General features: G+C 34.2%; 1 protein-coding gene across 1 annotated transcript in view; it reads left to right on the top strand.

Annotated features, from left to right (window-relative positions):
• The window catches only part of SEMA3E (semaphorin 3E), a gene marked incomplete at its 5' end in the record, with an annotated part of 261,632 nt that overhangs the window by 222,787 nt on the left and 24,269 nt on the right, over nucleotides 1-14,576 (top strand). Inside the window, 8 exons of the mRNA XM_082846435.1 lie at nucleotides 870-989; nucleotides 2,263-2,405; nucleotides 3,472-3,586; nucleotides 4,019-4,088; nucleotides 6,904-7,048; nucleotides 9,179-9,401; nucleotides 12,135-12,226; nucleotides 14,435-14,476. Coding sequence (XP_082702561.1) covers nucleotides 870-989; nucleotides 2,263-2,405; nucleotides 3,472-3,586; nucleotides 4,019-4,088; nucleotides 6,904-7,048; nucleotides 9,179-9,401; nucleotides 12,135-12,226; nucleotides 14,435-14,476 — 950 coding nt within the window. The remainder of the gene's footprint in view (nucleotides 1-869; nucleotides 990-2,262; nucleotides 2,406-3,471; nucleotides 3,587-4,018; nucleotides 4,089-6,903; nucleotides 7,049-9,178; nucleotides 9,402-12,134; nucleotides 12,227-14,434; nucleotides 14,477-14,576) is intronic.

Here is a 14,576-nt window from a genome sequence, read left to right as displayed (position 1 = left end):
AGAAGAGAACCCCAAGTTCCTGTGCTTGAGAGGTTTTGGTCTTTCTGGAGGTCTAGTTATATCATTATGTTATTTTTCTTTTTGTTAATTGTTTTTTCTCTTCTCGTGAGCAATTTTAATGTCTGTCTTTCTGGCTGGCCCCAAAGATATGTTGCCATGGCTTGAGATCCTGCGTACGTTTGTGTATTCCTTGGTCTGATTTAAGTCTGTGGCCTTCGCCACATGTTGCAGCTTACTTCATTCGTTCTGTTGACTGCCTGATTAAATTATGAGCTCTTTCTGTCATTTCTGTCTAAATAAGCCACACACTTACAAATTAGATGACAACTAACTGGATTATATACAGCTTTGTCAGACTTTGTGGTTCCTGCCTTAAAATCACGTTGATGGAAGCAATTTCTTACTACAAGAAGAATTTGAGTTAGCTGACTCACATATAATACCAGTCCTAATACTAATACCAATACCAGTACTAATACCCTGATGATATGAAGGTTAAAATAAGTTTATTAAAATACCATGAAGCCAGGTTATTTATCAAATACTCATGTAGGCCTTAGTATATACCAGCTACTCTTCTAAATGCTTTACTCTTAACAACACTTCTGAGTGCTATTCCCCTATTTGTAAATGTGGAAACTGAGGCGCAGAGAAATTAAGCAATTTGCCCAAGATCACACATCTAGTAAGTGGCAGAGTCACAATTCAAACCCTGGCCATCTGACTGTACCATATATGCTCTTAGCAGTAGTATCTGTTTCGTTAGGCCGTATACATGGGAAACCTGGATATGTTTATTGTAATTGTAGTTTTATACATTGTCATCAGACCCAGAAACGAATACTGACTTATCTGATGTTTTCATGCAGGTAGTGAATTGTTTGCTGGACTCTACAGTGACTACTGGGGCAGAGACGCTGCCATTTTCAGGAGCCTGGGGCGACTGGCTCATATCCGCACTGAACACGATGACGAGCGCCTGTTGAAAGGTAGGATTGAGGAGAAAAGCGTATGTAAATCAGAACTGAAAGCAAGTCTAGAGCTCATGGGAAACTTGCCATTTTGATAATGATAACAATACAAATGTAATTTATAGTTTCCACAAATTTCACGGGTTTTTTCCTTAGTAGTATTCTCGAATTAAAATATTATATATGATATATGTATATCATTTTATAGCAGAGGGGATCCGCTTTAGTATACAACCAGATTACCCTCATAGCAATGGTTAGAAATCAGGACTTACATGAACAAGACAAATATATGAAAAGTGAAAACCCCTTTCATCCAATAAGCTGCTTTGTTTTCTCTTGTCGGTATAATTTTGCATGAATTGATTGCTTTGCTTTGCTTGTTTTAATAGGATCACATTGTACTTGAGAGACAAATGAAATTCCAAGAGAGTCACTAGGCATTCATTTACATAGAATCCTTTGTAAGGATTCATGTTTATATTTTGGCACATTGGTATATCAAGGGGCTAAAAGCATTTTATAGTGAGTGGTTTCATCATTTTCAGCCTTTTTATTAAGCTTTAGAGTGCATAATCATTATTGGCAGCATTTTATCATTAAAATATTTGACATTCCATATCAGTCAAAGGTCATTCCCTCAGATCCCTTTGATTACAAATACAAAAACTTAAACTGGTCTTCCATGAGCTGGACTGATAGATAATTTATGAATTAAAAAACTAATGATAGACTTCTTTACTAAAATATTTTACATATATTGACTTTAATATGTGCCTCCCATATATACATGGGAGGAAATTCATGGAGATTATAATCATGCTGCTCTTAATCTGTTCTTCTTTGAATTCATTTCAGGTCTATAATGTATGCTATTTGAAATTGATTTATTTCCCTCCAACTCAGTTAAATTTTAAATACCCTAACATTTCTTAAAAATTGTTGATTTGGGGCTTCCCTGGTGGCTCAATGGTTGAGAGTCCGCCTGCCAATGCAGGGGACACGGATTCGTGCCCCGGTCCGGGAAGATCCCGCATGCCGCGGAGCGGCTGGGCCCGTGAGCCATGGCCACTGAGCCTGCGCGTCCGGAGCCTGTGCTCCGCAAAGGGAGAGGCCACGACAGTGAGAGGCCCGCGTACCGCAAAAAAAAAAAAAAAAAAAATTGTTGATTTGCACAGAATATGGAGATAGCTACATGATTTTAATGTTTAGTACAAAATTTCAAGGGAAATATATTAACTTACTTTGTTGTAATAGTTACTACATTTTCATCTGTTTTTTACTTCTCTAGAACCAAAATTTGTAGGTTCGTACATGATCCCTGACAATGAAGACCGAGATGACAACAAAGTGTATTTCTTTTTTACGGAGAAGGCCCTGGAGGCAGAAAACAATGCCCAGGCCATTTACACCAGAGTGGGGCGGCTCTGCGAGGTGAGGACCGCCTTCTTCTCTCACTAAGCTTGCCTAACTCGCAATTTATGGTCAGGCCTTTGTTCATTTTATAGTAGGTTTCTACTGTAAAATATTTTCTTCTATTCTCTTAGGCTCCCTAAAATTGGTATTTACTATCTAGTCTTCAGACTTCATATCTACTGAAAGTTTAATCTGAAAAGAGCTTTGCATTTTGTGTGATTTTCTCCATTTTCAAAGCCCTACTAAGAAATGGCCTATAATTAGGCTAGACTTCTTCCTACACAGAAGTTTGAGCTCCATTTTAAAAAGTTAATTTCACCAAAATCTTGCAAGTTTCTTTAATCCACATTCTAAATAATTTACATAAGCATGTTTCAACAATTCAGATGGTTGATTCTGTAGGGAAAACATATATAGTTTTGTTGGGCATAATCAGATAGGTTGTTTTGTGAACATTCAGAACCAACTGCGGTAGCCGTGTATATTGAGAGAATGCTAATAGTGTTATAAATGTGAAGTTATTTTGATATTTAAGAAGATACTTGAATAAATTTAAGAAGATGTTTATACGTATGTTCAGTATATATGTATGTGTATATATATTCACATATACACACATACGTATTTTATGTATGTGTGCAAATATGTATGCCTGTTATGTGTATGTGTGCTTGTGTGTTAGTATTTCAAGCGTTTTTCCCTAAAATAAGAAAAAGAAGTGGATGCTTCTGTACTTCTGAGATAAGCTGATTATTTATCAATAAAATAATAATAAAAGTTACTGTATCATAAAGCTTACTACTTTATTTAGGAAAGTGTACTCTACTCTCTACTAACGTTGTTTAATACCTGGAAACTGTATTTAATGGGCCAGGGTGAAAGTACACTGACAAGGCAGAATGTGCAAACCTAAAGAAAAAGTTTATGGGGCATTGCATCTTTAATATTATTTGAAGATTATGCTCAAATTTTCACATTAAATAAAAGAACTGTAACTCTTGCCATCTGCAGGTTTAATGGTACAAAATCTGTTGTTGATAAAAGTTCTCTGGGTACCCATTTACCTGCTTTCTGTTTTTTACAGAACGATGTAGGAGGACAGAGAATCCTAGTGAACAAGTGGAGTACTTTCCTGAAAGCTAGACTGGTTTGCTCAGTACCAGGAATGAATGGAATTGATACGTATTTTGATGAATTAGGTAAATATTATTGGGAGAGCTAAATTTTCCTCTTCAATATATATGCTTCTTTGTATAACCCTCAGTGTTTCTAGCACATATGGAAAATTTGCTTTCTGCAGTAATTGACTTCTATCTAACTTGGAGCAAGTTTCTATTCTTTTCATCTTGGCCAGGTCCGCGTATGGGGACAAGGGAGTTGCAGGAACAAAAGACCCCCTTGTTAGTTTAGAGTCGGCGCCTCTAGTTTCCTCCTTGAGGCCCAGCTCACAGTCATCTTGAACAGTCATCAATCTCACTGTGTTGTGATTTGGTCATCGTTATATGACTGTATATGGAAATGTATATCTTAAAATCTGTCATGGGTTCTAAACTATTTTATGACAATATATTTTCTTCACATGCAACGAGGGCTAAACATATTAAGTAACATAATGGTCTTTAATGTTTCAGAGGATGTTTTTTTGCTGCATACCAGAGATCATAAGAACCCAGTGATATTTGGACTCTTCAACACTACCAGGTGAGAAATTTATATGGCCAGTCAAAACATCATGAAACAAAGGATGCCAAACCCCTTCACTGTATATGCAATTGAAAATACTACTGACCAATGAGTTATTCTCACTTTCTGTACTTTATAAGTCACCAATTTCTCTTCATTCTCCTGTGTTTGCAGTTGTACTTTGATGTTTAAAGCCACAATCTCAATCCAGATCCTTATTTGTTTTTGTTTGAAGTACCAGCATCCTCCTATGCTCAATGTCCTAAGTTCTTCCCTCTCTGATCTACAACAGAATGATTTTTTTTTTTCTCATACAGTTTTTAAGGTACTAGTTCCATGCTTTAGAGTCTAGGATAATTCTTTCAATCATCATATACTATTGTCCAAGTCAGGCTTTCAAGGCTCTCTATCAAATATTCCCCATTCAGGATTGAAAGTTTTTCCTCTAAATTCCCACAAACTCTGCTTTTGACAAGATAATACCTTGTCAGAATCCCAGTCTCTGCTTTCCCCGTGACTGTGATTTTATTTATCTACTTTCCCTTCTAACGCTGATTTATATCAGTTTTTCCAATACTTGTCAATTGCCGTCTTCATGAAACACTCCTTGATTCCTTAATCACAGAGCACTCGCTCACTCCTTTACTCTGGTTGTCTTGGTCCTATGTAGATTCTTAGAGAACACACATTTATGATTTACCCTCTGAGTTTTAAATTTTAAAAAGGTGCTCAAGTTTAGGGCTTATGATCTAGTATTTTTCTCTTTTATGCTTTTGTATTTTGTATCCATTGAAGACTGCTGGAAAAATGAATCAAATATTTCGTGTGTTGATACATGAAGGAAAAAATGTTATTAGAATCAGTTTTGGTTGAAAGTTTATATATATAATTTCCTGAGTGTCTTTCCAAATAAGGCAGAGTGGAGATGATATGACTGGAATGAGAAATAAAGAATATACTTCAGTTCTCTTGACAGGAAAAGAATGGTATTACTCAATTCCTCATTTGCATTGCATTGGCCTTAAACTGTTCCATAGTCATGTATACCTTGTTTGCTTAGGATCTCTCCACATAGTTTTTGTTTACTTTTTCACCAGGTAGTTTATTACGGTCACTTTGGAAAAAAATAATAATAAAGCTCTTTCGGTAAGTATCCTGCTATTGTAAGGAGATCTTTTCTTCATCACAGAAACATGGAAACAGTTTTGCTATCAGTTATTCCTTGATGCAAGGAGATGTTAATGTAGATTGGTAGCTATTACAGTCCATGGAAAATCCCTAACTTCTTTTTACACTTCATCTTCTGCCTTATGCCAGTGAAGAATTTATACACTGCATGATAAATCCACGGCTTTATATGATAAATATAAGCTATAGGGTAATCAGTATAGATTTTTTATGGGTTATAATGATCAGTTTATAAGCTGCTTTCATAAATGATAGCATAATGGATCTGAGATTTCAAAGCCAAGACATTATTTTCTTCCATAATTTCAATCTTGACTGTTCAATTTATACATAATTGTGAGAAAAAGCCTTGCCAGCTGTTACCTGACGTAAAGGTTGATATCGTAGCATGGTGATCAAAGGTTTATTGCCATGTTAGTTGGAAGACTATCTCTGGTTTTCTCACTGTTGCAGGCATTTCCAATTGCTTCAAGGTGTGTTATAAGATGTGTGAATTGATGTCCTCAGACAGTAACATAACTGCTGTTCTACAGGTGTCTCAGAATGTAGGAAATGTTACACTTACAAAAAATTTTGCAAAGCACTTTCCCAAACTAATTATTTTAATTCTCACAATAAGGAGGCTAGGGAAGTGTTAGAATTCATTCAGATTTTGCCAAATTAAGAAATGCAGCCAGATCTTTAAAACAAATCATTCTAAAATGTCCTTTTGCAGAATCTTATGCCCCCAATAAAGCTTGCTGTAGTTAGTCAACTACTGTCTTTATCTGCGACAAGTAGAAATTTTTATCAAAAAAATAATTTCAGTTGCTAGTAGTTCTGCAGGTAAAGAATCTGAGTTTTTTAGAATGTAAGTCTTTTTCTCAAAATTAATCTGGTGCAGCCCAGTAAACCTTTCCACTGTAGCACTGTTTTCAGTGACCTGAAGGAAGGAATATACAGCAGGCTTATAAATGTTTCTGTGACCCCAAGCTAAAGAATGAAACAAAGCCCCAAATTTTCTTCAGACTTTAAATTGTTCTTCAAATCATATACACTAAGAGAAGTAATAAAATTTGAATAAAATTTATAGCAATATTAACAGCATGGTGAATAGGAAAACACTGTCTACTTGGAAGAGAGGCCAACGTACAAGGAGATAAAGCCTTCCTCAACTTGGGAATGAATCTTTAAAATATTAAGGCCAAATCTTAATAAAAAATATAAAAACACAAAAGAATCTGAAAAAGAATATGTGTATATATATATATGTGTGTGTATGTGTGTGTGTGTGTGTGTGTGTGTGTATATGAAAAACTGAATCACTGTGCTGTACACCTGAAACTAACACAGCATTGTAAATCAACTATATTTCAATTAAAAAAATAAGATTTAACTGGAAAAAATGAAGTGACACAACTGCTTTTGTGATTCTAACAATGTCATTTTCAATTTATTATAATAAATAGGCAAAAAATGGTAAATTTTGGAGTTTCCATACTTGAAATATTGCAAGAGTTAATATCTCTAGAATATCCTATGCTTAAGAGATTGCAAGTCTTTTATCCAAAAGACTTCATCCTTATCTGTGTTGTCTGCGGGGCTTGACTAGGTGATCTCCTAGTCTGTTCCAGAATAGTAACTTATCTTTTTTTTTTTTTTTTAGTAATATATTTAGAGGGCATGCTATATGTGTCTATCACATGTCCAGTATCCGGGCAGCCTTTAATGGACCATATGCACATAAGGAAGGACCTGAATACCACTGGTCACTCTATGAAGGAAAAGTCCCTTATCCAAGACCTGGTTCTGTAAGTTTAGGCATTTAACAAAGTATTCTTATTTTTTAAAGATTCTTTTGGTAATATTCTGTTCATTGTTTCAGATGCTTTACTAAATTAGCATGAAATAGTTAAATTCAGTACCTAAAAATATGCTTGATTACTTGCAAGGTAAAGAAATATTACTTCTTACATCAGCATGTATGCTTGTTACTTAATGAAAAGAATATAATCTAGCATTATAGACTATATATTATTGTTGATATTTTAGCTATCTATGTAGCTCTCACTAAAATTTTATTTTTAAGGATACTGGTGAATACAGAAATATCCAGTGAGCATTATATTCCCGTCAGCCTCTTCAGAAGAATTAGTGCCACATGTGATTTCCATGCAAGAGAATGTTACCAAATTTTTATTATAATATTTGAGTCAGGCTCTCAGTTCCCTAGGCCACATTTTCTCCCTACTTCTCACTTTAACGTGTCAAGAGGAAGCTTTTTCTCTGGCTCTTCAGAATTCTGAGCACCCCATTTGCCATCCTTGCTGGCCTTGTGGAAGAAAAGTGACAATACAGCTGTGTTGCTAGAGAATAAGGAGTTGCACCATTCGCCTCTTAACTGATACTACTAAGATTCTCCCTAACTAGCCGTTCAAGCCTTGTGCTTTTAATTGCACACACGATGATGATTATGATGAGGATGATTTTGTATCATATGTCCCGTACACAACTAGGTTGGGAAAGTGTAGCATCATTGTATCTGCTGTCCATGGAGAACAAATACTGAACTTGTCATGCAAGTCACGGTCTACACTATTATGAGCAGCTGGTGAAAACCCAACACTAGGCTGATTCCACAAGTGCTTGCAAGTCGAGTAGAAACCATTTTTGCAGAGGCAAAATTCAAAGTGGAAACAAAGCTTACCTACGTTAACAAGTGTAAGGCTTTACCATTTCAATCACTCTCTCTTACTAGCTTAAAATTATTACTTCCAGTAAGACATAAAGTATATTTTATTTCACTCTATTGATTGAAATTACAATTTAAATGGAGAAAACCCACTCCTGTGGCTTTGCTGGAAATGCTTCTTGAAACCACATGGTATTAAAGGAGATTTGGAGGAAGTGACTGGTTACTGAACTGCTTCCAGGCTGGTCCAAAATGTTTCCAATTATATATCATGAAAGTACACTCAAGTGAAAAATTCATGCCAAATTAAGAAATATGGCCCAAATTTTTAAAACAAACCATTAAAAATGCCCTCTTTGCAGAATCTGATTACTAAACTACTGTATTTATACTCTGAAGTGGAAAATTTTTATCAAGGTCATCATTGCAATTGCTGCTGGTTCTGGAGGAAAATATGTGAAATGAGGGAGCGCTTAATAACAAGCATGAATCAACGCAGTTAAAGGTATTCCAAGAAGTAACTTAGGTACCGTTGAACATTTATTCTTAGAGTCAGTGATTTAAGAATTGAGACATGTTACGGCAAATATTTCTTGTCTTCTCAATTTATTGTGTCTAATTCATACAAAAATAATATAAATTCATACAGATTACAGTAGAACAGAGAGGGTTTTTTCCTTATTTAACAGCGATGGCATTTGAATAGGTTTCAGTGTTACAGCACTAAAATTCTGTAGTCAGTGAGCCAATTAGAACCATCACCAATCATAGTGTCAATAATGGGAAAGCTGCTGTGCGGTTGTGATTCTGAATTTGGGGGGAAGATTTAGCACAATAAAGAGTCTCTTTGTTTTGCTATGAACAATATATTGTTCATAGCAAATTAAAATTTAATTTACAAATATGAAAAATAAATTTTAGAAGCAGGAAAAATAATTCGAATATTTATAATGTTATACGTTTGTATTACCTCCAGACTATACCAGTATTACGTATACTTTACTTTTTCAGTATTTCACTACTATCTGTCTATTTCTACTGCTGCATGTTTGAAATAATTCAGTCTCTCTATGCAATTTTTAATGCAGATTTTATTGCTGTAAGGAAGAATATATGGTTACTAAATATTGCTAAATGCACAGTTGATTAAGTGAACATACCCAGTTTTTGTAATTTTTTTCATAATTGAGTATAAATTTGCTCCTTAGGTTTTAGGGGAAAAAAATTCTCTCATCCGTTTGTATTTCAGTGTGCCAGCAAAGTGAATGGAGGGAGGTACGGAACCACCAAAGACTACCCCGATGATGCCATCAGATTTGCAAGAAGCCATCCGCTTATGCACCAGCCCATAAAACCTGCCCATAAAAAACCAATACTGGTGAAAACAGATGGAAAGTATAACCTGAAACAAATAGCAGTGGATCGAGTGGAAGCCGAGGATGGCCAATATGATGTCTTGTTCATTGGGACAGGTAAAGAGAGTACTCAGAGAGACATTTAAATTGAACCTTAAAATCAATAACATTATTACATTAAAAAAAAAACCACCTATCAACAAAACCCTGGTTGACCCATTGGCTCATTTACATACTACCTGTCTACTGCAATGGAAGAGAAGATTTGGGGTAGTTACAGCACATAATTCCTGATACATGGTCAATACTTAATACATTTGAACAAATGAATACATAAAGTAACGAGTAATTGATGTTAACAAACAATAAACAATGTTGGTTCCAAAAAGAGCTCACAGAGGAAGTAGGGTGCCGTACAAGGATATCCTGTTACTCCCCCAGGTCCACTGCTACCTTTGGCTGCTCAGCAAGGTCTCAAGATTTTTCAATCTTTAGGTGAGGTTTAGGTAATTTCACCTAAATCTGTAATCTCAACGATGCTTATCAGGCCCCATCAGAAGTCAACCATGTGTCCCAAACAAGCCAAGCGTTACACATAATGGAGATAAAAATTTAGACCAAAGCTATAATATCCTGCATTAATAAAACAAAGTGTAATAAATATGCTAAAAGTGAATATTTCAAATAAATTTGTAATTTCAGTTAATGCTGTGCATTAGATCTAGCTTGTGGAAGAGAACTTGCAATCTTTTAGCATCCAGGGTAATATGTATCAAATTCTGTCAAGTACTTTAAAATTATATAGTCATTTAAAGAATCTTTAAAATGATCATTTCTTTTTTTTCATATGCATCATAGTAATTGCTACAGCAGATCCTATTTAGAAGAGGAAACATTCTACCATACTTAACTTTAATCATTGACATTTTCTAAAGAGACATTGCATATGCCCAAATCAGGAATTAGGATATAGTATTAATATTGGTGCTTGAGTTTTTCCAGTCATGCTTTCTGAAAAAGCAAAGATTTAAGTAAGGCGATATTCATCGGATTTCCAGAAATTGATCTCTGGTGCAGGCTGTATTTTATTCATTTATTTTAGGAGGTTAGTAATGTGCTCTACACTGTGGGTTCAAGATCAACAAAGCATCAGATTTCTTTAACAAAGTTAAAGTTACCTGGCCATGAATTCACTTATAGTGATGTCCAACAGAGTTTTTTTAAAAAAAAAAAAAAGAATTCCATAAGCAAGAGTAATATTTGATAAAATTAATCATAGAAAAAAGTATGTTATTTTTAAATGAGAAGTCATATAATATAAGTCGAAGAATGTTTTCAGAAATACTTGTTTATTAGATTGACCAAAGCTATTTGAGAGAATTCCAGAAATATCAGGTATATACTTACACTCTCTTGTAACCTATGTTTAACGTAAAGATATTGTTATATTGAACCACAGCTTTTCAGCACAAAGAACATATTTGATAAATGTGTGATGAGTACAGCATTGGAAAATCCCACAAAATAGTTATTTTTCCCCAAATTTACCAGACACTTGCTTTAATGCTATATAGTCCTTATTGCAAAATCACTGGTTGCAAATTGATAATTTGAGTTTCATCTTTGCTTTTTACTTGATATAATAATTGTGGGATATTTATAATGTGTGCTTGATATGATAATTTTTGTTCCTTTTAATGTATGATACAGGTAATTGTTATTAGTTTTATTTTAATCAAATTTTATTAACCCAACCGCAAGAATTCATAATTTTTAAACAAATTGCTTAAATACCATAGAAACTCTTGAATCAGAACCTCCAACGTGCAGCAAATTAGCGTCTCATTAAATTTTTCATTGGAAATAACAAGCTCAGAATATCAGGAGTAATAAAAATAACGTGGAGTTGTAAAAGGTGAATATAAATTTATAAAATTATTGATAATTATGGAAGGTAAATGGTTTGTACAGGAGGACTCATTATACTATTCTCTCAATGGTGTATGCTTGAAATTTTTATTAAAAGTGTACATAACCAAATTTGTGGTTACTGGAGGTGAAGGGTGGGAGAATTGGATGAAGGTTGTCAAAGATACATACTTCCAGTTATGAGATAAATAAGTACTAAGGATATAATGTACACCATGATTAATATAATTTAACAGTGCTGTATGTTATACATGAAACTTTTTAAGAGAGTAAATTCTAAGAGTTCTCATCACAAGGAAAATAATTCTTTTTATTTTGTGTCTATATGAGATGATGGATGTTCACTTATTGTGATAATCATTTCATGATGTAAGTCAAATAATTATGCTGTATACCTTAAACTTATACAGTGCTGTATGTAAATTATATCTCATTAAAACTGGAAGGAAAAAATAAAGTATATATAGATATAAACATGTTCTATCTATATGCCTATCTATCTATCTATCTATCTATCTATATATATATATATATATATATATAAATTTCCATAGTGTGTTGCTTGGAAGGTTCCATAAGATTAAAGGTATAGTTTCTTACAGGGAAGGTAGCTTTAGGTAAAAAGTTTTCTTTCATCATACATCACAGAAGAAGCTAGAATAATTTGCCATCTGTCTTATATTTCATTAATTCCAAAAGACATTTTGATTTCTGAACCTTTAACTGGATTTTTGAATCAAATTTTTGAAATAATGAATATGAATATGTAAGTAGTCATATTGTTTTCACTAGCAATGATTAAATGTTTTGTACATCTAGATTTCAAATCTTATTTGAATTTATGGTCTCCCCATTGTATTTAATTGTTTGAAAACCAGATTGTGACAAAGCTTCTAGTTTATCTCTTTTGTTTTCTCACAGATAATGGAATTGTGCTGAAAGTAATCACGATTTACAACCAAGAAACAGAAGCAATGGAAGAAGTAATTCTAGAAGAACTTCAGATATTCAAGGTATTTTTAGTGAAAAATATAGCCAACATTTATGTATTACAGACAGTTGCAAGTGAGTTATAAATAGGAAAAACATTACGTCAGTTTTTTTCTAACAGGTACATTGTGAATTCAGAGTGAATTGAAGAATAATTTAAAATTCTGATACATCTATTTGATTCTCATAGACTGTTCATATGAAGAGGCCAGTATTTACCGAGCATGAAAAGAATCTCATTATATGAACTGTGACATAAAGAAATGACATTTATCCCACAAGTGAATTCTAGAATCATTATTGCAATGTATCATCTTGAACAAATTTACTATCGATATAGACAGTTAAAAAATAGCAGTAGATTTCATGTTGTGGACTTTGTGGTATGGTGAGTAGACTGCTTTTTTATGGCATGCAGTTTACACAGAGAATTTACTAAAAGAGAGAAAACTACAAAACGATAATGGAAAGATTAGACATGACGCAAACAATTGTACATATTGACACACACACAGTAAGTCTCAACATTTGTGGCACTTACCGTCTTTGAAGTCACCCTGAACGCTGAATTAATTAGTAATCATTGCTCCTAGGGGAGATACAGGGTTAAGTTCCTGAGAGTCTCTAGTCACGACATTTTTGTCAACTTATCAATCCATAACCTTGTTTTATGTGTGTTTCTGTTTAAAGACACCTTAGTTAGTATACATAGTTGATTACTTAACGTTGAACTTATGGCTAACAGCACTGTAACTAATGCCTGAAGAAGGCTTATTTAAAACATGTTTTCTTCATAAGGCACATCACAGTCTTTTGGAGCTTAGGAACACGAGACAGCACTTCAGCACTATGCTTAGGGGCCTTTTAATCAGCACAATCACTAACAAAAAGCACAACAGTATGAAAATGGGGCACTAAATAGCCCATGAAAAGGATACCTGTTTACAATATGAGAGCTGAAACAAGAAGGCAGGGTAGCACCTTGACCGACGTTATCTGGGAATGTACACGTTGGGCAACTCAGAGTTTTTGCCATTCTGAGCGCACACATGTCTGTGAATGACTGTGAAACACAAGTATTGATATTGGAGTTACAACTAAATTTTGGCAAGTAAGCAAATGTGCAAGAACACAATCTGCAAGTAATGAAGATTGTGTATGTAGGTGATGAATGTATATGAAAACATTTTTGATGAGAAACAGTTTATTTCGCGTTGGCTCTTCTGGAGATTAGATTCCCCATAGCTATGCACAAAGTTAACCACATTCTTATCTCATCCAGAGCAGCTATGCTTTTGTTTATTTTGCGTATTGGACCTCTGTAGGATTTCATTTCATATTAGGAATCATAGCTCTCATATTAACCACATTCATCACAATGTCTTGTTCATATAAACCCTTAAGAAACATTGTGTTTTGAATGAATAAATGCATGCCTGCATATATGGTTCTGTAGTTTAAAATAGTTTTAAAAATTTAATAAAGAGGATCAGTTTTTCTCTTTCAGAAAATAATTGTTTGAAGGGTAATTATCGACAGAGCGGATCCCACGTGCCTATGGCGTCTCCGCTTTCAGAATTGACTGACTTTGTGGTGTCCTTAGAGACACTCTCGTCTCAGTCACCCTCCCTAGAATTGCACATAGGCTCTCAAACTATCCTGTAGATTCATCCTTCCTCTGGTGCAATTCTAAGACAGTGATGATGACAGTGCATCTTTTTCAAAGCATTCTGGGTTCATGGAAATTGAACTCTAACGGAAAAGTATTTTGTGTAGGCCTGGGTTAAAACAATGAAAGATCACATGGTTTATTGGCAGTAAGACCTATTCAAAGACGTAACTGTTTTACTTCTAATGGTTCAACTTTCTGTATAAGAAAGAACACTCTGACTTTATTATTTTATTTAAAGATATTTGAGTTTCCAGAGCATGAGTAATATTCAAATGCAAACACAAAAATTATAATCCAGAGACAAACTATAAGATGCTTAGATTATTCACTACTTTTCTCATCCACATTTTGTCCTACTCTACTAGAAAATATATTTTAAAAGAAAGCTGTATTTTATTTAAGTGTATTTTCCTTTTGATTTACTAAAATGAAAGCTGGAGACTGCTTGGCAGCAAACAACTCACATACCTAGTATGATTTCAGGTAATTTATAACCACACTAAGGTGTGTTTCTATATTTTTATTCCTAAAAAGGAAACGTATCTTTTTAATTTTTCAGGATCCAGTTCCGATTATTTCTATGGAGATTTCATCAAAGAGAGTAAGTTGTGTGTGTGTGTGTGTGTGTGTGTGTGTTCTGTATTATCAGATAAGGTCAAAGGCTAGAAAGCTTAAGTATGTGTGCTTATATATTAACAAGT

The sequence above is a fragment of the Leucopleurus acutus genome, assembly GCF_964270905.1.
Source record: "Leucopleurus acutus genome assembly, chromosome: 9".
Classification (NCBI taxonomy): Eukaryota; Metazoa; Chordata; class Mammalia; order Artiodactyla; family Delphinidae; genus Leucopleurus; species Leucopleurus acutus.
This window is presented reverse-complemented; position numbering and strand designations above follow the sequence as displayed.